The 22,941-nt window shown below is 42.5% G+C and overlaps 1 protein-coding gene across 1 annotated transcript in view; it reads left to right on the top strand.

Annotated features, from left to right (window-relative positions):
• rem2 (RAS (RAD and GEM)-like GTP binding 2) overlaps positions 1-19,444 on the top strand; it is a gene marked incomplete at both ends in the record, with an annotated part of 30,933 nt that extends 11,489 nt beyond the window's left edge. The window contains 2 exons of the mRNA XM_083991763.1: positions 6,661-6,838; positions 19,116-19,444. Coding sequence (XP_083847889.1) covers positions 6,661-6,838; positions 19,116-19,444 — 507 coding nt within the window. The remainder of the gene's footprint in view (positions 1-6,660; positions 6,839-19,115) is intronic.
• Positions 19,445-22,941: the final 3,497 nt, after the last annotated feature.

Genomic DNA, 22,941 nt, shown 5'->3' with positions numbered 1-22,941 from the left:
ATGGGTGAACATTCATTTTTAAACACCAGTGAGCTTTAATATGGTGATATGGTGGTGTTCTTTATAGACTGCAAGGATTTTTGCACCTGGCTGCAGGGATTTACTTTCATGCAGTCACCAAAGCATTAGAGAGGTTTGGCCGTGATGTTTTTTTGTGATAACGCAGCATGACATCCAGAAAGTGTTTTAAATCATCCCAAAGATGCTGGATGAGGTTGAGGTCAGTGTTCTGTTCAGGCCTGTCAGGTTCACCCATCAAAGCAAATTGGTGCCATGAAGCTGGAAGCCCATCATTTCATAAAATACCATTGAAACAGAAATTATAACTTTTGCTGGGCGGAGGCAACGGCTGCCTCAGCAACTACAAATGTCAATTACAGAACACTGTTGCTTATTAGTACTTTAACACTCAAAAAACCACCATCAGCAGGACTGTGGTTTGATCAGATTTAATTTACAGTGTTGGAAACATATGCAAATAAGGCTGTCATCACATTTTGATTCAAATACAGTATAGTGCAGTCCTAACTGGTGTATGAAAAGATGTGACATCACCGCTCGACTTAGACCCACTGTCTTCAAATCAGGAAAAACACAGCAGGCGTTAAGTATCACACTGGTTAATCTTTTATTTGAATTATTTAATGCACTTGTGTAATAATTAATTAACAGTGACCAACAGTTTTAGTTGTGGCAGAAAATGTTGTGTTAATTAAGCATCTGATATCTTGTTGTAAGACAAGAAGTTGTTTGAGAAAACAGTCATTTAAGATCTTTTTCTCTTAATTTCAATGGCCTGTTAGCCCAGAAATCTAGACGCACCCTAGCGGCAGCAAATGTATTTGCTCAGCGGTCCATCTAGAAACGAGCCATAGGAACTTTTTGAGTCTAGAACACCGTTTGTGTTCACCAGTCACAGCGCTCTATCTATTTAGAGAGTCGTTGGGCGGGCTTAACGCGATGACGACATACTAGTTGTGACGGTGAAAAACATGACAAGATGGCTTTGGCAAAGGAATCGTTTGAATCGGCGTTGGCATCAACTTTGAAAGAATTAAACTTGTCATTTTCTTTAAAAGTTGAGCAAGAAACTGCACTGAAGTCATTCATTTCGAAGAAGGATGTATTTGTTTTGCCGACGGGATATGGGAAAAGTTTAATCTACCAGCTTGCTCCGTCATCCTGCTCTTTGCTCTAAACAGTCGTAGTGCTACCCTATTGGTGCAGAGGCAGTTTGAAAGACAGCCTTCATCCCGCCCCCTGGATTGAGCCGAGGTCTACCGGTCGTTGCCAGACTAGACATTTCAAGTCTGGCTTGTCAGGCTAATGGCCTGTATCAATAGAAGTAAATATAAGTTTACGACATGCATTCACTTTTTTTTTTCCAGAATTGCAGTCAAGTGAAACCTGACGGTGAACGTACATCACATAGAAAATGGCCTGATAAGCCAGGAAAGTTCTCTGTCATTAATACGGCTTAAAGGATAATTACAGTTTTTTACATTCTGGACCTTATTTCTAGCATAAATACGATAATTTACTCACCCAGATAACTTTGGTGTCATTATAAGTCGTTCCGACGAAATTAGCTCCAGCCGAGAGCCGCATATCCGTATAGCCTAATGCGAGAACACAGGGCAGCGCATTACCACACATAACACATTATCTGCTGCAAAACTCGTTCATTTCACCAATATTTTGTTATGATACGCTAGTGCTATTCCCCTCTGAGTCCGGGGTTAGCTGTTATCAACATCCGGGGTCTGTAGGTTGACCTACTGACCTCTGACCTGGATGATGTCATCTCCGCGGCGCGGCTTGTTGCTACCGCTAATGCTACGGTTCGTTTCTGCGTGTTTCTGACTTGTCAGAACAAAATGAGCAGCTGGATGAAGTTCAGCTTCCACAGGCTTCCTCTCCTCAACCTGGACTCACTAAAGCTCCGGCTAGTTGCGCTAAAAATGGACACGAATGCCGAAGTGGAATGATTATTATCAGAATGAGTCAGAGATGACATCATCCAGGTCAGAGGTCAGTAGGTCAACCTACAGACCCCAGATGCTGATAACAGCTAACCCCGGACTAAGAGGGGAATAGCACTAAATATTGGTGAATGAACGAGTTTCGCAGCAGATAATGTGTTATTTAGAGGCTGCATTGCGCTGCCCTGTAGACTCGCATTATAGCCTACGGATATACGCGGCTCTCGGCTGGATCTAATCTCATCGGAACGACTTGTAATGACACCAAAGTTATCTGGTTGAGTAAATTATCATATTTTATGCGAAATAAGGTCCAGATTGTAAAAAACGGTAATTATCCTTTAATTAAAATATTAATATTCACTTATTACTATATGTGGGCTTTTGTGTTTGTGTATTAGACTGTGAATGAGAGGAGTAGTTATTGACAGATGGTCTGCTCTCTGTGAACAGAGGCTTAATCGAGAGAAAGCGAGAGTGAGGGAGTTGGCACTGTCCTGGGTTGCTCTGCCTCAGTTTGATAGAGAGAGGCGTATTTACTTGGTCACAGTTTTCCTCCAGGAACGCTCCATCAAACTAATCGATGTCTTCTCTGTGTTGGTACTCCCTTGCTTGCAAAGATAAGCTTCTCCCTCTCTCTGTTTATCTCCCCGTGCGTAGTTGTTTTCATTCTTCCTCCTCATCCCTCAATCAGACGGTGACAGGTGGTGGAGTCGCCGTCCACGCCAGTGCCTCCCTCCCTCCCTCCCTCATTCTTTTCCCTCCTCCTTGTCTTTTCCTGCGCTCCATCAAGCAGACAGTGCCAAGGCACTTCCCGTGAATTTCCTGCTCTGGGGTCTGATCCAATACTACTTGGCCGCTTGAGACAGTGTGAATTTTTTAGGCGTCTGAAACTCTCTGGAGGGCAGGAATTTGCCTTCAGGGCTGTGGATGTAGGGCAAGGGCAATCACACAGTCTCACATACACACAGACAATGCACAGTCTAAAGCTAGCAGGCAGATTAGGTTATCTGGTGGGAATACCATGTTCTTGTATTGATTCAGTCACCACTGTTTTTGGCTTCACAGGCCTATTTTCAGTTGAAATACAACTTGATGGAATCAGGCGATGTTTAGAAATAATACAATGTGAAAGTTATAGATTAAAGCTAAACTGGCCCACTAATAAAATTTGACTAGTTCCCCTCTGAGCAGCATGTCTACAGAGCAGTCAAGGGGAAAGGCCCTGGGTCTGTAATGTGAACTTTATATTACCCTGTGAACAGTGAACTAAAATATCTTGTTGACACAGTGGTAACAATTTATATTTCATTTGTAGCCTATACAGTCACCCTCTGGGTAATGTTCCTGTATTGTATACTGGCTTTGTGTTTCACTGACAGAGAACATTACTGTGTGACTTCGACTGGCTTTAAACTGTAGCGTCTGGTCTCAGGTTTCTGTCTGTGAGAAAAAATAGTTTGTATTGATTATGTCTGTCCAACTTTATATATCTTTTGTTTTAGCCTTTTCAACACAGGCCATATGCTAAAATTACAGAACTTAAAATATAGTGTAAATGCCAAAGCTTTCAAAAACATCAAAATTCTCATGCTGGATTAGGTAAAATGTTGGTAAACAGGAAAAATAAGATGGAGGAGTAGTTTTGTAAGATCTCTGGATCAGGCTCATGACATGACTTTTTCAGACAGAGTGGGATAAATATTTCTGTGAGCCCTGTCTTCATGGAGTTTTTGCAGTTTTTGGAAATGGAATAAACTGTCACCTCTTCCTAACACGTTAGCAAAGTTCCTGTCTAAAACGACAACAGTTTTTCTGGCTGTGTATATATCCAAGAGCAGGGAGCAACATTATCTGGAGTCGTGTTTCTGGTCACTTCGTCAATCAATGTAAGATCTCTATTCACTTCTATCTCACTACAGCACGTACTGAGGTACAGTAAAGATACACCTTTTTTCAGCTGTTCACTTGTATGTCTGTATGTCTGCTGTCTGCTAATGGACAGCTATACAGTGGGTTTGTCAGTATGTTTTATGCCTCTGTGCTGGTGAGAGCCAAATTATATAGTTTTTGGCCTGTCCATCAGTCTGTCCTGTACTCAGTGATGCCTCGATGGATTTACTTCAAATTTGGCACAAATGTCACTGCCGCTCATGAACAAACAAATTAGATTTTGGACTTCAAAGGTCACTTGCAACCCAGTTTTGGCCATGTGAATACACTATGGGCTTGATCTACTAAAGGTTTGCTTGTATAAAAACATGTGCAAACTTGATGTCACCCGCAAAAAAATGGGCAAGCTGATCTACTAACCGGGTGCACTGAGGATTGTGTCTCTCAAACGGGCAAAAAAGCATATGCGATGCATTTAGCGCGTTTGCCTTGATGAATATGCAAATATGGGTGTTTAGGCCAGAACGTGCAAAATTGGGTTAGTTGGTAGTAGATGCAAATAGATTTATTTAGCAAATGCAACATGATTTACCAAACCTGAAACAGATTGTGGTGCATCTTTATTTATGTAGTTCGTTTGAAAGGCAAGTCTTAACTGGCACCGCTTTTTTTCTTTTATCGGCCTGCCAAGGCTAAAGCTCTTATATCTAATTTCCTCGCATCCGGGTCATTCCAGCCAACTGTAGCAGTTTTCCAGGTGTGTGTAATTTAAGCGCCGTTACACATGCCACACTTTCCTTTCCTCTCCTCCCTCTCGAGCACGCAATTTACCGCCCATTCTCTGGGATTTTAGTAGATCAGGCCCAAAGTCAGTTAAGTAACGCCTTGAAGGAAGTTCATAAAATTTGGCACAAATGTCCACTTGGATTTTGCTGGTTAAAGGTCATAGGTCAGGGTCATGATGACCTCACAAAATGTGGTTTAGGTCCTGGGAATATAACGTCTCTTAAACTTGAGGAAATTTCTTCAAATTTGGTAAAATCATTCACTCAGACTTGAAGACAAACTGATTATATTTTGGTTGTTGAAGGTCAAGGCCAGTGACAGTCACAGTGACCTCAGAGAATATGATTGTGGCCTTAACACAATGTCTCCCCATGGGAACTCATGGGAATCCCTTCAAGTGTTCAAGAAGCCCTTTGGAGCCATTACTCAAGACTTCACACAGCAATTATGATAAAATTCAACACAAATCCACCATGTGGATAAAACCAGAGTTAACATGCCCTAAAACCAAAACAATGAGCTAGAGTGCGCTGTCGAATGAAGGGCAACCACAAATTTGCATCAAAATTCTCTGTGGGTCTGTCACTATGAGTAATCCTCTTCCAATAATACATATTCATGTGATTTATTTCCATTTGTTGATATAAGATGAATGCTGTTTTTAATTACTTGTACTGTATTTGGTGTTTTAGGTCATGCAAGTAATCTAGTTAGTTAATAACTGTGTCTGTTTGGTAATGAGCAGGTAGTGAGACTGACGATTCTCAGTGAGGTCATCACTAAGAACTAGAAGAAGTCATACTCACTTGACCCTTTCTGTTGTTATGCAAATGAAATATATATCAGTGCAGCTTTAATGGGATGGTATAATCACTTCAAATGGTTTATGTATATGATGTTTTGTCAAGTTTTGGCTCAGTCACACTCCTTAATTCTCAGGTAGAGCCAGGAGGACTTTGCAATGACTCATGAACCACCTTCGATGCAACGTAAACGTAGCTGACACAATTAGAGAGAGAGCCAGAGAGGACAAAGATGGTCCCAGGCTGTTCCAAGCTGCTCTTTCTGCTAGAGCCACTCGGGCTAATTGAGCCTCTGTGACAGGAAGCCCCGATGGGATTTTTGGTGGTCACTGTTAAAAGGGTCAGGAGATTCAAAGTGAAGCGTGACATGCATACAATCAAGTTCAGCAAAGCCTCTGCGTCCTCTCATGGGACAGTGATAAAAACTTGAGTGCCGGCCGCCTGGCATCGGTACTGATGTCCTCTCACCTCTTTTCCACATGGTTCCAGTGCTGGTGCTAGTTCGCTGCTTAACTGGTTCAACTCTGGTGCCTCCAAAGAACCACTTTGCTTTTCCACTGGTTAGGAGCCAAGTCGAGCCACACTCCCCATCCAGGAGCTGCTCCTGTCTCTGCTGCCTGCTACAGTTAGACAACCCGGTCCGACCTGCGGGTGTTGAACACCGGACCCGACGTGGAAGCACAGACTTTTAATTAACGATAACTTTAAACCCGGGTGAAAAAAAAGAAGGAAAACGCAGCCGTCTTCGCCGTAGCTTAGCTGCTGTTAGCCACTGCCTGTAGCTCAGCTAGTTAGCTTCAACTGTGTTTACATTGATAAACAAACTTAATACGTAGCGATAACGTGTCTGTATATCTTAGCGCTGGTCTTGTTGCTAAGGTAACCCTGCTGCCAGCCCCTGGAAGAACCGGTTCTTAGCTCTGGCCGAGCAAGAAGTTGGTGCTGGTCTGGAACCAGTTTTAAGAACCAATAACCGGTGCTTAGGGAATGTTGGCTACAACAACAGAACAGGGACTCAAGGAAGGAGACAATAGTTTTAAAATGTTGTTCAATAGCGTCCAAGGGCTCTTGTGTAGCCTGCTGTGGCTACCTGACATTCCACACCTATTCAGCTGTCACTCCTGTGTGCAGTGCTAATCTGCTCTGGTTTATTAATGAATTTGTCTGTGTGTGTGTGTGTGTGTTTATATTCCCAGGACCTGTCTACTTTACAGTGTGATGTGTGTATCCTGGTCTTCTCAGTGACTGACAGGCGAAGTTTCCACCGCACCGCCCAGCTCCGCCTCCTCCTCAGGGAGTCTCAGCCACAAACGCCAATTATCCTGGTGGGCAACAAGAGCGACCTGGTCCGCTCCCGCGAAATCAGCTCAGAGGGTAGGTAGAAGAAAGGTCACTGGTCTTTACTCTGAACCTGTTACACACAAACCACTCCCCTGAACTAGGGTGACCATATTTTGATTTTCCAGTCAACCTGGGGGAGGGGGGGTTGTGGTTGCACTTTAAGTTGTTGTTTCACATTGGTGTTGCAGTTTGTTTAAAACCAAAAAGAAATTAGGCTATGACATGTTTTCAGCAAATGCATTGGCTCTTGGTTTATTTTGTTACTTTTAGTAGGCCCATATGACATTTAGTACTAGGCCTAATATCACCTCGAATAATAGGCTAAGTGTAACCTAAATCAACCCCAGGCTGTACTTTTGGCTGAATTTGATATCATTTCAGATTAAAAACCATAGATGGCTAAAAAAGAAATTCCAGGCTAGGATGATGATCCGTGACGACAGAAAAATTTTAATTTGTTAGTGTGTAAATGATCAATAATCAGTATTATTGGCAATAATAGAGGCCCCTTAGGGCCCCATGGACTCTTGGGCCGGCCCTGATCACAGATAAGCACGCTGTCGGGTATTTAGAAAAGAAAAAAGAAAAGGAAAACAGTGACTACGAGGCAGCCGCCGGCCGTCCTGGGCTACCGGCCGTTCTTCTCCAGAACACACAGATGTCCAGTCCGCCCTGGTACAGCTACACTTGCGCTTCGGCATTATGTGAGCAGAGGCAACGCTGCTCCAACGTCTGCTCCCTCTGTATACTAAGTGCGTCGCAGAGCCGCACATACAGATCGAGGCAGCCTCTCGGGAATTACATCAGAGATGCAACAAAATACCGGAGTATTCTGTGCAAAGCGCCAGTAAAGTATGTTTAATGGTCACATGAAAAACAGACATTTTCTTTTTTTGGGGGGGCATTTATGCCTTTATAGATAGTACAGTTGAGACAGACAGGAAACGGGGAGGCAGAGAGAGGGGGAATGACATGCAGTAAATGGCGCCCGATGCGGGACTCGAACCAGGGCCGACTTCAGCGAGGACTGTGCCTCTATACATGGGGTGCCCGCTCTAACCACTACGCCACGCGATGCCCCAAACCCGGACATTTTCATGAATTTATAAAACCCGCCCGGACGCCCCGGACAGGGCGTAAAAAGTGGACATGTCCAGGTAAAAGAGGATGTTGGTCACCCCACCTGAACTCTTGTCTGGTCAAAGCCTAGCAACTCTAACTTGACACAGCAGGTTTGCTTTTGATTCTCTGGCCTTGATGCCAGTTTATCTCGGTGGCCGTTTGTGGTACTGCAGCCCAGAAATAAGTTCTCCATAAAGATGACTTATGTAAAACTGTTCATCAGTCAGCTTCAGCTGCAAACAAGGTCAGTTATTACTGTTTGCACTGTGTATTACTATGCATCTTTAATCCATGGAGCTGGTATGCAGTTATTGGATATGAGTGTCCTCAGCCCCAGCAGAAAGGCAAACACGGCTCACAATGGAAAGAGCATCAGTCGGCTTTTAATAGCAGGTTTCTCACGTTTAACAATCCAGCTGATGCCAGCTAGTTTTGCTGGGAAAATGAGATTGATTAGATAGCTAAGTACAACAAAATCCACAAAAGGCCGTGGTCATTTCAGCCTGCAAAATCAAACAGTCGAAGGCCTGAAAGGAAAATGTAACGTCTGATTTCGACCTCCTGTTTCTGGTGATAAAGCTGCCACTGCTATCATTATAAAGTGCATACCTCACATGCCTTGTGCGAACTGAAAGGTTGACAGACCTAGCAACAGTAACCAAGGGGGAATGGGGCTTATGGCTCTGCCCAGACATAAGCAACGATGAGCAAACATAGGCTGCTGCGTGAATGATGCAAGGAAAGAAACACAGACACACACAAAAAAAACATTTGCGATGCACTCCCTCTCTTCTTGTATATAAAGCCTCTCAAACTCCCAAATGGAAAATGTCTTTTCTTCACAGTGTTCTGGTAGTTGTTGATGCTTTCTCTTTTAGTTATAATGTATAAGAGTATGAAACACTCAAAATGCAAATGTAGCCTATAGTTAATGGGTACTCAAACACACGCATACTCACATTGTCCCTAGGAGAGTAGTAGGCCTAGTAGTGTGCTCTGTTCAATTACTCATCTATCTCATGTATTTACCCTATTTTCTGTCCCTCTCTGTTTTGGCTCATCTGTCTCTCTCTCCTGGTATTTTACCATAAATCTTCCTCCGAGCCGACTTCATCTCCATTAGAACGACTCTGGGGGGATCTATCTTTGATCAGCAAAATCAATTTCCTCACTGTTTACAGCATCCAAGGATAAATGCTCCGTTGGTAAACTCCTTATGGGAAGAAAATACTATCATCTGTTATTGTTTTAAGTGGTCGAAATATATACAGTCAATAAAAAAACCATTTAAACTTCTAACACTGAATCTGAGTGCGATTAGGATTGTTCGTCAAATAATGAATAGAAACAGAAAGATAACAAATATACAAATAGACCTAAATCAAACATATTCTAATTAATTCTACACTGTTTGCACAGCTTTGCAATTTAAATACACAAAAGTGTCAAACATTCATTGGCTCCTATTTAAAAAAAAAGAAAAAACCTCAAGCTTCATTTCAACTGAAGAACAGCAAATGGAATAATTGGGTTTTACTTCTTTTCTGTGATGTTTCAACCCTGTAGCTTTCCAATCGCTGCCCATTGTTACAGTCGGTCTCCTGTGATGACAGTAGGACGGTTCTACATTTCCATCCACTAACTTTAGTCGCTTTGCCAAGATGAAGGAGTGGTGCTAATTTTACAGTTGGGTGGCGCTAAATCACAGCAGAAGAAGACGCTGCAACAAGACAAGAACACAGACAAAAATAACATAAAAAAACACGATGGAAGATTTATTTTTGTCTTGTGATTAATTTGAGCATCTGCAGCCACCTCGTCAATCCATACATCATGATTTATTTGTGAAATCCCATCCAGCCAAGCATAAAACTGTTTTATGATCTGTTGATGTCAGTCAGTTTGTCAGTTTGTCCACCACTCCATAGTCCAGACTGAAATATCTCAACAGATACAGCCATTAGATTGCCATGTGTTTCCTAGAGGATGAATCTGAATGACTGTAGTGATCCCTGACTTTTATGGCAGCGGCAGCAGCAGCAGCAGCAGCAGCAGGCTGCTAGAGTGAAATGTCTCAGCAGCTGTTGAGATGATTGCCGACTTTCATTCCCCTCTATAGGATGAACTGTAATCACTTTGCTGATCCCATGTGGCATCGCCAAGTTGAAATGTTAACTTGACTTTTGCTGATGAAATGTCTGCAAAAAAATGACATCACAATAATAAATGGGTGTAAAATTCTGGCAAAGTTACCCCGATTAAATAATAATAGGGATGAATACTTGTTGCAGTTATGTTATTTAATTCAGATAAAAGAGTATGATATTTTCTTTCACTTTGATACTGAGGAATATTCAGTCGGTTGATCACTGTCAAGAAATCCTAATTCCATCAAAAGGGATTCAATCTAGTAAAAAATAAAACATGAAAAAATCCAAGGAGGGTGGGTGGGTTTTTGGTGCTGGGGTTGGAGTGTGAGAGCTGCTGTGGTGCAACTACTGCAGTATGAATAAATCCTGCAGATCTAAGAGCTCACTTTACTGTGGTAAATATCACATTGGGCAGCGAGCTTTACAGACTTGCTACATTTTGACACACAGCACTGAAGCAAGGCCTTGGCAAAACAAATTCACTGAAGACGAAAAACCCAGTGCTGAACTGAATCCATTTAGTGATGCTTGAAAAATCCTCTGAAGGGAGATCAGACCACGGGCAGGTTGTAATTTTCCTGCACCTTATGCGTGAGTTTATATGGAGCACATATCAAACAGGAAGTTGCTGCAGAGTGACAAGGGAGGAAAAGAGTGACAGCAGAGTTTTAACCTTGATTTGAATTTGTATTCATCGGTATACTGTATATACTTGGATACCTATAACAATAATAATAATAAAACTCTCATCGTCACCCCTGCAATTTCTGACTTCCCACAGCACACATTTGCTTTGTGACTGTCTCACATCATTAAAGTTATGGTCTACGATTTGAAAGACCATGAGAAAGATTTGAAAAAAAGCCCCCCCCACACACACAGCTCATATGGCCCTCCTAACAACACACCCCCTCCTGCACAGCAGAGCAACAAGCCTGCCAGCAGAAACCAAACACGGCGCCACCTTTGAATGCGGAGTAAAATGTTGGATTCACAGTCACAACTTCCAAAGATAAAAACCTGTTCAACATAAACTCAGTTGTATCAGCAGCATCGCTTCTCAGGCTCATATCTTGGCAGAGCTTTATCTCCATCAATCAAACGATGATGTGTTGTTCGCGTCCAGTCTCCCTGTACTGTGCTTCTCTGAATCCTAGTGGGGCTTTCAGCGGGCCGCATGGCTCCTATTGGTCAGTTTTGGCTCAGTGTTGTATTATATGTTGTTCAGTGACAGAGTGTGAAGATGAATATAGAATTCTATTTTACTCTATTCTATTCTATGGCCCCGTCCACACGAATACGCGGCTTCACCGAATCCGATCTTTTTCTTAATCGTTTTGAAAAAAATCTCTGTAAACACGGCATCGTTTCCAGAAATATCTGCGTCCACACGGATCCAGTGAAAACGACCCAAAACGCTGTAGTACATACTCCAGGCGTGTGTGGAGCGTGTGTGGCGCTGTAAACACGTAAGACAGAGAAGAAGACGGAAAGTCCCTGTTGAAATTCAAAAGAAGAAGAAGTCCCCTGCTGTATTCAAACTCAAACATGGGATTAAATGTTGACAGGGAGTCGTGTCAGAGTAAATATGACGACGTCTTGTCCTGTGTTGCTATATATGTTTGTTTTTCACCCGTCTTACACACTTTCACACTTGTATTGTTTATCACCTGCATTGCACTATAAATAAAAAAAAAATAAAAAAAAGAGTAAATATGACGATCAGTGATGATTAAACAGGTGCGATTCAGCCGCAGCTTCTGAGCGACCTGACGTTAGTCGGCCGTTGTTGTTACGTCCATAGACTGTCACTGTGTAGCTGCTGTAGCGGTGTGTCTCAGGTTACAGAGCGGTGGGGGGTATGACATCATCATTTCAGAAAAAATCCGTTTTGGCCGTCCAAACGAAAACGCTGGGGCCTTTTGTCGTACTATAGGGCCATAACCACCGTCTAAATTACATTAATAGTAATGATCAATCTTTCAGATCGTAGACCATAGCTTTAAGTCTAACATAAAGACTCTCATATTTTTCTGCAGTTACAAACATCACCTACCTTATCCTTCCCTATCTAATCCCCTGGAGAGGTTCCATCTCCCCGTGTCCCTCGGATCCGCTAGTTTTTTTTTTTTTTCTTTGTGTGTGTGTTTTGTTTTGTTTCCCACAGATAGCACATCTTTGTTTGAATTATCTCCCTCTCACAGGACGCTGCTGTTACTGTCATTATGTTTGTACTCGCCATACATGCACAACTGCCTGTGTACACACGGGCGGCACGGCAAAGGTACAAGCAAGCCAAGGCGCGCACACTCCACACATCTCTCTGCTTTCTTTTTGCTGCTTGATGTCAGTGACGCTGTCTCATACCACAGACTGGGATAAAAGGAACAAGAGGAAGGCAAGGGAGAATGTATAAGGAGGGTGTGTGCATGAATGGGAGTCTGTCTGTGTGATGCATTATGTGAGTGTATGGATGTTGGTGAGCTGAGAGAGAGCGGGGCCGGTTATACTGCCCGTGAGAGAAACACAGAGTCTTTAAACATTAAGAATCAGGATTTTTTTTTTTTTTTTTTTTTTACAAAGGGAGTCTGTGTGTCAAGTGTTACACAAGCGCAATGGCTTTTCTATATGATGTTAACCTCAGGTTGAAATATTTGATACTAGGTGTCTGCATCTCTTGCTGCCAGAATGAAAGAGGGTCCTGTAGCTCTTTTCTCAAAGACATTCCAGACCAGCTGCCTATCTTGTCAAATTGTGGCTTTTTGTGCCTGTTCAGAAAAAGCTAAATTGCCTCCCGACACCACCGATGCTGCTGCTGCTGCTGCTGCTGCTGCTGCTGCTGGGTGTGGGAGACTTTAAACTGTCTCATTTGTCATTTGTAGAAACTCTCTGAAACCAAATATAGTAAATGTTTAAATTATGACTCTTCACAAGAATCTGACCAGATAGGAAGGTAATGTTGGCCTGTTAGTGTCCACTTGGCTTTTAATGTTAAAGGGATAGTTCACCCAAAATTGAAATTTCAAGCTTGTTTTGTAGCGGAAGCTTCTCGAAGCTCCTCTTCCCAGTTTGTCAAATTTGGACGAACTGGGAAGAGGACAGACCCTGGTTCGTCCAAATTTGATGAACCGGGAAGAGGAGCTTCCGCTACAAACAAGCTTTTTTTTTTTTTTGGGACAATTTCGCATTTTGGGGCTTCAATACAAGACGGACATTACATACGAGCAGCATGGAGGTATTTGGATGTTTTTTGGTGTGTCTTTTTGTTACGAAGACATGTTGGTATCCATTTGCAACCATTATATGGACATGCACTGCTATGCCGAGACCCCAAGTAACTCAGAGAAGCCATGGAGGACTCTGAAACTTCTCCCAGCCCCCAGTCGACATAAGGGAGTAGATAATGAGTGAAATTTCAATTTTGGGTGAACTATCCCTTTAAAGTATTTTGAGGTTACCTCTCGGCCTGCACTTCCAACCTTCCTTTACTTTTAGGTATTTCTTTATTTCTTTATTCTTTATTCTTTATTCTTTGCTTTTGGCTGTTTAAAGGGACAACGAGGAGTTTTGGAAAAGCGAAGCGTTTTCACACTACATTTATGAGCCTCCGCGCGCACCGTACATTTCTTTGACCCTGCGCAAGACGGACTCATGTTTTCATTCATCAAAAATTAAAGTCAGAGGTTCAAAGAGGTTCACATACCATCGTAGTTCCGACCATAAACGGCGATTCTGCGGCGTTATTCTCATAACTCGCCATGAAGGAAACGCTGGTCGGCTCGACCAGCATTTCCGCCACCACTAATAATAACAAAATAACGATAGAGACAGATCGATATATTTAGCGAAAATGGAGCCATTAACAAGTGTGAGTAGCGGAGATTCATCCACATTAACGTGAGACTTTTTTATAACCGAATAGAAACTCCTCGTTGTCCCTTTAAGGTTAATGGCTGAACCCCCCATATAAAACCACAGCAATGAAGCTAGGACTGCTAACGATACGCTATATCATCCCAAAAAGCGGAGCGGTGAAGTAAATGAGTGACTAGAGAGTCATTTAGAAAAGCTGAAGTCCCTGATATTTCAGTTGGTGGAGATTGAAGTGAAGTTAAATAGAAAGGCCAGATAGATGGCTTCAAGGGGACGCAGGTGCTCTGTGCGCGCTAGGTGTTGTTGCGTATTAGCAGTAACACTTCATCAGTCAGTAATGGGCAAAATACACCACAGCAGTAAAGCTTGTTTCACGCTGCCTATGAAGCACATTGTTTCAATATGTTGTGTCACAGCTTGTGTCAGATAAAGAAGAGGCCCGCCACAACATGAATGATGCTTCAACCGTCGCTGCTGCTTCAAAGAGCGAGTCATTCACTTTAATGCTTTAATACTTGAACCCCACAGTTTAGCATTTAAACTTCTCCAGGACTGTTCACACAGTGACTGGAGAACACTACAGACATTAGACTGCATGCAAATAATTGTGCCTGATTACATTGCATAATATAGTAAAAAAAAAAAAAAAAAAAGATCTAAAATGAATATTAGTTCACTTTTCATTCTGACTCATCAAGTGTCACATACATATCAGAAAGTGACAACACGTGGGCCCACAGTGGATGTTGGACCTACACCACACTACACTAAGATGTATTAAAGATTTGTGTCTGTAGAATTTCCATTGCTTTCATCTTCATAACCCTTTTGGCCTGAGAAGTCATGTTACTGTAGGTAAAAGATGATGAAGAAAAAAGAAGGAGTATTATGATAAGAGTTTAAAACAAGATTAATGTTTAAATGATGTTAGATTCAAGGTTCAGGTTAGGCTTTGGATGCAGGGTTAACCTCCGGCTTGAAATGGTGCGACTGAGAGTGAGAACAGTCTGGAGGCTTTTCACAAGATAGTGTGGAAAAGCGTGTGAGAAATGCGCGAGTTCCTGTGTTGATCGTGTGGGTCAAATCCTGTTTGGTTTGCTTTGTTGTGCAATTAAAGGGAGGCGGCAAGTGTAAAATTTGTACACATCGGCGCCTGCACGTTGCTGCCGACTCGGTCACAGCTTCGGTTTAAACCTAATGACACGAGGGGAAGGAGGAGGGTGGGGGGGCGGCGGGAGGTGAGGAATGAATAATAAGAGATGCCTGGACTCAGCACATTCTCTCTTTATGAAAAAACAAAAAGCATTAATGTGGTCAGCATTATGGAAATAGTCCTCTCTTGTCCCGTGGCGCCTGACGAGGATGTTCTTATGTTCTCTGTGGATAGACCGCATGTATTCTCTCTGCTATCTGAGCCTGACAGTGGATTCTGATTGGTCTGTGTGGCCAGACCAGAACTTGGAGCCTGGCTGAGAGAGCTGAAGTCATAAAGTCTTTTTATGGCATGTACAGTGACACTTTTATTCTGCTATGTCTCACCTTCCCCCCTTTGCTACATCCCTCCTTAACACCATGATACACTCACTGTCACACTGACAACATATTTATCATTTGCTCAGTATGGCTGTGGTGTGGCCCGGCTCCACAGGGCTTTGATTAATATGCACTCTGGCTTGGTTTGCTTACTCAGCGTCATTTCTGTCTGTATGTGTGTGTGTGTGTGTATGTGTGTGTGTGTGTGTCTCCTTCTCCTCCTGCTAGTTCATTTCCTGTGCCATCTTGCCTGTCATCTCCTTTCAGCATCTCCCTTTTCTTTTCTTCGTGACTCACATGTTTCTTCCTTTTCAGCGTAATGCTGCTCTTACTTCTTTCTCCGTCAGTCTCTTTCTCCATCCCTTGTTTCTTTTCTCCTTGTCAGCACACAGGGAGGGACCTTACATTGTGACCGCCTTTGGGTGGCCCCCTGCCTCCTCTCCTCTCCTCTCTCCTCCTCTCCACTCCTCTCCTCCTCTCCTGTCCTCTCCTGTCCTCCTCTTCTCTCCTCTCCTCTCTTCAGTTCAATTCAATTTCCCAAAGACTCTTTGAACAAGTTATAAAGACTCAATTCAATTCAATCAGCTGTCACAGGTATTAGGATAAGCTGATTTGGGATTTGTCTTTTTTCCTACCTCACCTACTATTAGGTGACAGCACTGTGGGTCGACAGCTGCTCTGCGGGTGGATTATTACACCCTGATCAAATCGAGTACTGTTTGTTGTAACACTTGTGTAACACATACAGTATATTTGTCTATGTGTAAATGCAGCCGACAGAAACCAAATTAACATGTTTAATTTCTCTGTAGCTTTCAACTGTGTCACATGGTCTTTATCAGCAGATGGAGTTTGCTCATCCACTGTCAACAGATTTATCTCCATGCCAACTGAGCAAACTTCATCCCCTGCTGAAGAAAATGTGGCAGAAAGCTCTCGAAATAGTTGGAAAAAAGGACCTTGTTATATTTAACCTTGCCAGAAAAAAAAAATCCAAATTCAAGGTCTGTTCACGAGCTTCTTCCAGAGCTTGTGAAGACAGCTCCAGAAAATGTAAACGAGATCATCCTGTCTGGTCTTACAGGAAACTCCAGCTATTTTAGAACATGTCGTATTTTTTTCACAGATGAAAGCACCAACGCTTGAGTTTAATTGTTAAGATATGAGACACAAAGGAACAGCTTGGTATTTGTTGAGAGTCAAAAGGGCAACGTCACAACTGATTAGATAGGTTTCAGACTACCTCATTACCTGGAGTAAAAATAAAGATGAATGTACCTGAACAGTTCATTTTGATGGTTAATTGTACTCGACAGCTTGTGTATAAAGTACAACAGGTCAAAGATGGTGTAAAATATAGCAGCAGTATTCACATCTAACTTACAGTATTACTTCAACGTTTTTGCATTTTAATTTGCAAGCCGTAAAAGAGTATAAGAGTAAAATATTGAAGGACAGTTAAATATGGGGTTGGAGTTGGAGGTGTCAATAGGAAAATCACCTGCCAGTTTATTGTAATTCAAGGGCGTCTGCAGATCCATAAGACTCTGTTTTCTGACTAAAAATTCTCTTAGTCTGTTACTTTGCACTAGAAAAAAGCAACAGAGATGCTGGTTGTATAGGTCAGTTTACCATGAAAGTAGACAGTAAGCATATGGCCGACCTGCAGGAGAGCTGCTGTAGTTTCCAGATTACAGTGTTGGTCTCCTTTTGTGTCCAGATTTCTGCCCAACCCAGTTTACTGTAAATGAGGACCACATTGTCCCCTCCATTGTTCTGGCATTTTCTTTTTCAAATCACATGAGGAAGCCACTTGTTTTTTATGATATTATTCATTATTGGAGCTTTTTAAAGAGCTTATCTCACTTAATGTGCTGTGTTTTTTTCCCCCTTGGGAGTAGCTCATTAGTACTTTTGTTTTATCATATTTCCACAATATTTCTTTCTGCTTTAAATACATTTTCTAAACTAGAACCAAGGTTGGAAAATTTTTTACTGTGAAATCCTTACAAAATTCATCAACCACCAACATTTTCCTTTGAAGTTCAGACCGTTTAAGTTTTAAGAATTCTTATTATGAATTCTGATAGTGAGCTTTGAAACCACTTGCACAGAGCTGCACTCTCAGACTGGCAGAAATGAAGCCAAACCTAACATTTATTTATTTTTTATTTTTTAAGCAGAGAATGAAACCCATTTGTTGCAAAATGATTCATATCTGTCAGCTTTCCTTATCATAGCCTTTCTTGTTTGACCAGGGACAAACAGCGTTTTTAGCTGAGATACTGAGCCTTGTCAACAACACATTTAGTCACCTGCCCTTATCCAGGAGAGTCACATTGAGATAGAAAACGTTTTCCCATTTGAGCTGCAGCCAAGAGATTTGAGCTTACACAACTCAGCTAGTGGCAACGTTAACCCCATCCTGCCCTCACCGCCTGTCTGGTGCTCTCTGTTCATTTACTGACTGATGCTGAGGCAAACTTTCAAAAGGATGCTAATTGAAACAGTTAGTGTAATAAAGGGCTTTTCATTGAACTGAAAATGGAATTTTAATGAAATGAAAATTTAAATGAAAAAATCTATTATAAAGAAACCAGAGGTTTTTTTTATATTAGTAGCTATTTATGCGGGAATATAGGCAAGGTCTTGCTTTTAGAGCTTTTCATTTGCAATTTGAGTCACCCAAATGTTGTAGGACCTTTTAACCCCAGTATCCTTCGATGGAGGGAAACATCAGTGATAACCCGTCTCTCAGGAAAATATCAGTCTCATACTGCAGAACCACAAGCCCAGAAGCTGTTACAATTACATCTGTAACTTTTTTTAGGACTTTTTTACAGTAAACAATCCTAGCTCAAGATTCATTTACTCTAGATTCCCCAGAAGACTCGTTCCCCATGAGACTCAGAAAAGCTCATAATGGTCTTACAGTATCTAACTGTGGAGATCCTGTAGATTTTTCGGTGAAAATATTGATGTGATTAAAACGAACCCAGTCTTTTCAAGCGCTTTCAAATGTCATATGCCATTATGTCTAGGAATCCATCTCCATGACAACTGAGCAAACTCCATTCATTGATAAAGAATGTGTGGTCGACAGACAGAGAGAAAAAACATTCAGCGTGTAAACAAATTATTGTAATTTTTAGCTTGAAAGCATAAAGACCGCCTATTGTGTATTTATCCACTGTAATACATCACGATTACAGAAAAGGTCTTTGTCTATCTCTCTTTCATCATCACCATTATTACGCAAGTTTTCCAAAGCTCACTAATAAACAGAGTGCCACTTCTTGACAAAGTGAGATGCTGTAGATTTAATCCATTTGTCTCAATTTGGAGCGTAAGAAGTAACAAAGTAACACTTAGGAGTCTAACAGAGTCTCTCAAACAGCCCTGAGTGAGCTGTCGATGCAGAGATATTGTGTTGTGGTGATGCACCAGCTGGGGTCGTTACCATGCTGTGGATGGTTCACTGGCCTCAGGATCTAATGTCCTTACATTTCAAATTGCTGCCTGTAATTGCCATTTGCATCTGCCTGTCTGTGAAGCCCCAATTATTTAGAATGAGCACCATCCAGGCGCATTTTCTAAAAAAAAATCTCTCCTCTCCTCTCCTCTCTTACCAGAGGCCCAATCCAGCGCCATGATGTTCGACTGCCTCTACCTGGAGCTCTCAGCCTCTCTGGACCACGGCACCAACGAGCTGCTGGAGGCGGCGGTTCGGACGGCGAGGGGCGACTGCGTGGGTCCCGGCTGGACCGACGGAGACCCCGGGGCGGGTCGCAGGGAGAGCCTGACCAGCCGGGCCAAACGCTTCTTGGCGGGGCTGGTCCCACGTTCGTACGGCCGAGACCGAGATCGGGACAGGGGACGCTACCGGGAGATGAGCCGTCACCGGGGCAGCAAGATCCTCCGCCAGAAGTCCCGTTCCTGCCATGACCTCAGTGCACTGTGACACACACACACATAAGTCCACGCAGGCAAAGAGACACACTCCCGCACATGTACAAACACACTGGATGGAAAGATATGAAGCAGGGGTGAAAAGATGGAGAAGGTGATGAAAGGTAGATAGTCGGGAGGAGCCGGTGACTATGGAGGCACAGGAAGGAGACGAGGTGTCGAGGTGTAAAAGGATACAAACTGGTTAAAGCTATAGTGCGTAACTTCTACGTGTCTGTAAATATCCGTTTCACCCAAGCCAATACAAGAGGAGATGATACAACGCTGATTAAGCCGTTCGGCTCCTCTAACACCTCGTGGTATTTTTCAGTATTTGTTCTTTTTGTATTTGGTGTCTTTGGGCGACATTTCCGCGCTGGCGCACAGGAAATAATGGTGCGTTCCAGGCAACCCGTAACTCGTGTTTTTCCGACCTGTGAAGTCGTACCAGTTTGATCTGGTACGAGTTCACGGGTCGGAAGTTACGAGTTTAACAGCCGTTATAGTGCACTTTCACGGGTAACAGGTCGGAAAAACAAGAGTTACGGGTTGCCTGAAACGCTACAAAGTCGTGACTTGAAGTCGTAACTTACGGGTTCAAAAGCCTGCCTGGAACGCAGCATAACGCGTACTACTGGGTTTTACCTGACAATGAGAAGGGAGGGGGGAGGAGAGCGCTGCTAGAAGCAACATGGCGGAGAACCCGAAGAAGCGACCAAGAGGTTGAGAAGTGGATCCTACTAAAAAGAAAAAGCCTTCCCATTCAGCAGAAGGTCTGTTGGCGAAGAAAGAGTGACAAACGGTAGCGGTGGGGAGGGGAGGGGCGGGTTACACCAGGCCATACGCCATATTGATTATTGTTGTAATAACGCAGAAATCCTCTAGGGGGCGATAGAAGTTACGCACTATAGCTTTAAAGGGATAGTTCACCCAAAATATAAATTTCACTCATTATCTACTCACCCTTATGTCGACTAAGGGCTGGGAGAAGTTTCAGAGTCCTCCGTGGTTTCTCTGAGTTACAGGGGGTCTCGGCGTAGCAGTGCATGTCCATATAACGGTTGCAAATGGATACCAAATGTCTTCATAACAAAAAGACACACCAAAAAACATCCAAATACCTCCATGCTGCTCGTATGTAATGTCCGTCTTGTATTGAAGCCCCCCCTAACCCTAACCCGAAAAAAATTAAACAAGTCTATATTTCAAGCTTGTTTTGTAGCGGAAGCTTCTCGAAGCTTCATATTTGGACTAACCAGGGTCTGTCCTCTTCCCAGTTCGTCCAAATTTGACGAACCGAGAAGAGGAGCTTCGAGAAGCTTCCGCTACAAAACAAGCTTGAAATATAGACTTATTTAATTTTTTTCAGGTTAGGGTTAGGGGGGCTTCAATACAAGACGGACATTACATACGAGCAGCATGGAGGTATTTGGATGTTTTTTGGTGTGTCTTTTTGTTACGAAGACAGTTGGTATCCATTTGCAACCGTTATATGGACATGCACTGCTACGCTGAGACCCCAAGTAACTCAGAGAAGCCACGGAGGACTCTGAAACTTCTCCCAGCCCTTAGTCGACATGTGGGTGAGTAGATAATGAGTGAAATTTCAATTTTGGGTGAACTATCCCTTTAAAGGGAGGAGAGAGGAGGTGTGGGTGGGGGGGTCACAAGTAAACACGCACCCAAGTAGCACGCACTGATTATATAGACTGATAGCAATCTAATGTAAACCTATTGTAGACCTTGTTTTATAGCATGCCGAGTAGACGATATAAGACATGACCCTGTAGGTTTTACAATTTCTTGATACTGGATTTACTGTACCTCAGTGGCCAATAGCTAATGCACAATCTAGCTAGTGTCTCTAGCAACGCCATCAAAGGCAAGACCCTTTATTTATTAGCCACAGTCGTCACACTGCATCCACCTCTTGTGTCCTGTACTGATTTGAAACAAGTGTTTGATACCACCGACGGCATACATTCATCTGTGACTTTTATACTTGCTACATACATCAGCTCCCAAGCCATATTTCCGCTGAATGCATCACAGGTGGTCAGCACAAAGAACCCTTTACTGTAGGATGTGGAGCGAAAAAAAGAAATAAAAAAAGAAGGTCAAAGCGGCTCTAAAGACTGAGACGTTACCAGGGATGACCGGACTGAACTTTTCTTCAGTTGAAGCTGAGTCATGGAGCACACGCGTGTTCCTGAAGCACAGAAGGACGAACAAGACAAACCTAAAAATCTACCTGTGGCTGTTTTGATGTTTTCGTTTTTTCCTCTTCTTTCTTTTTTTTTTTCATGATCATGTGTGTGGAGACTGAATTCTGTGGGGGCTGGCCACACAGGTGACCCAAAAGAGAACGTTCTGGAAACGTTGCTTGGATATCTCGTCAAGTGTGGCAACGTCACGTACACATGCTCACTTGTTTGTCACCATCTACTAAACACTGTCGTCTTTCCACTAAGAATAAATGAATTTTTGTTTGACATCCTGAATGAGGGTCCTGTCCTGTTTTTTTTTTTTTTTTAAACGCTATAAATGATTGTCTCATTACAGGCATCACAAGGTTGAAGGATGGCGTGACAGGTTATCAGATGAGTCACGAGGCCTCAGACTGCTTCATGTCCTTTTAGGACAGTTGTCCCATTTAGGACTAAGCAGTAAAATCATGCTGAATCAGGCTGAAACAAAAATCATCAGGTCAAAAATAGATTCCAGCAGGGAAGACCAAAACAGAGGATGATTTGTCCAACAAGATCAGAAAAGATGAGTTTTGTCACATTATTTGCTTTGTTTTCTTTAATCCTATAAGATAAACTAAAGTTCTTATTGATCAACACCACCAGACTTGTTCCTAATATTTTACTGACTTTAAACTGGATAGTGGTAAAACATTATAAATGTATTTGGATATTGTTAGTAGGCTAATTTTCTCCACACACAAGTAGGTTGGTTTGGTCAAGTCCATACACTTACACAGAAGCTACATCAGACAACTTTAAACTTCCCATTTCAGCTGTTATGTCTTTAAAAAAATCTTGTCATCTTTGCACTATTTTTAGTGATTCATTACTATAGTGTTTTTGTTTCGCTAACTATTTAGAGCTATTACTTTTAGATAACTAGCTCAACTGTCTGATTTTTTTAATTATCTATAATACATTTCAACAGTCTATTCTATTAGCTTTATTTCAAATTTTCTGTTACTCTCTGTCATAACACATATAGCCTAGTTCAGGTGTTACAACTGATGCAACTTCATCTTTCTTTATAGGCTCCTCCACAGTTTTTCCACAATCCCCCCGGTAGAAGCAGAAGGGTACAGGCTGCTCTGTGGTGTGACTTTGTTAAGTTGGATCACACGTGTTAAAAATATGTAGATTTCAATGGAGTGCTACTCAGACCATTGGAAAAGAGAAAACCACATTTTTTCCGGAGTTGATGTCCTTATTACATGGTTCCCACAGTGTGAGGGGCTGCCAGAGGGAAAAACTAGTTGTTGAA

Source organism: Trachurus trachurus, assembly GCF_905171665.1.
Source record: "Trachurus trachurus genome assembly, chromosome: 17".
In the NCBI taxonomy this organism is placed as follows: Eukaryota; Metazoa; Chordata; class Actinopteri; order Carangiformes; family Carangidae; genus Trachurus; species Trachurus trachurus.
This window is presented reverse-complemented; position numbering and strand designations above follow the sequence as displayed.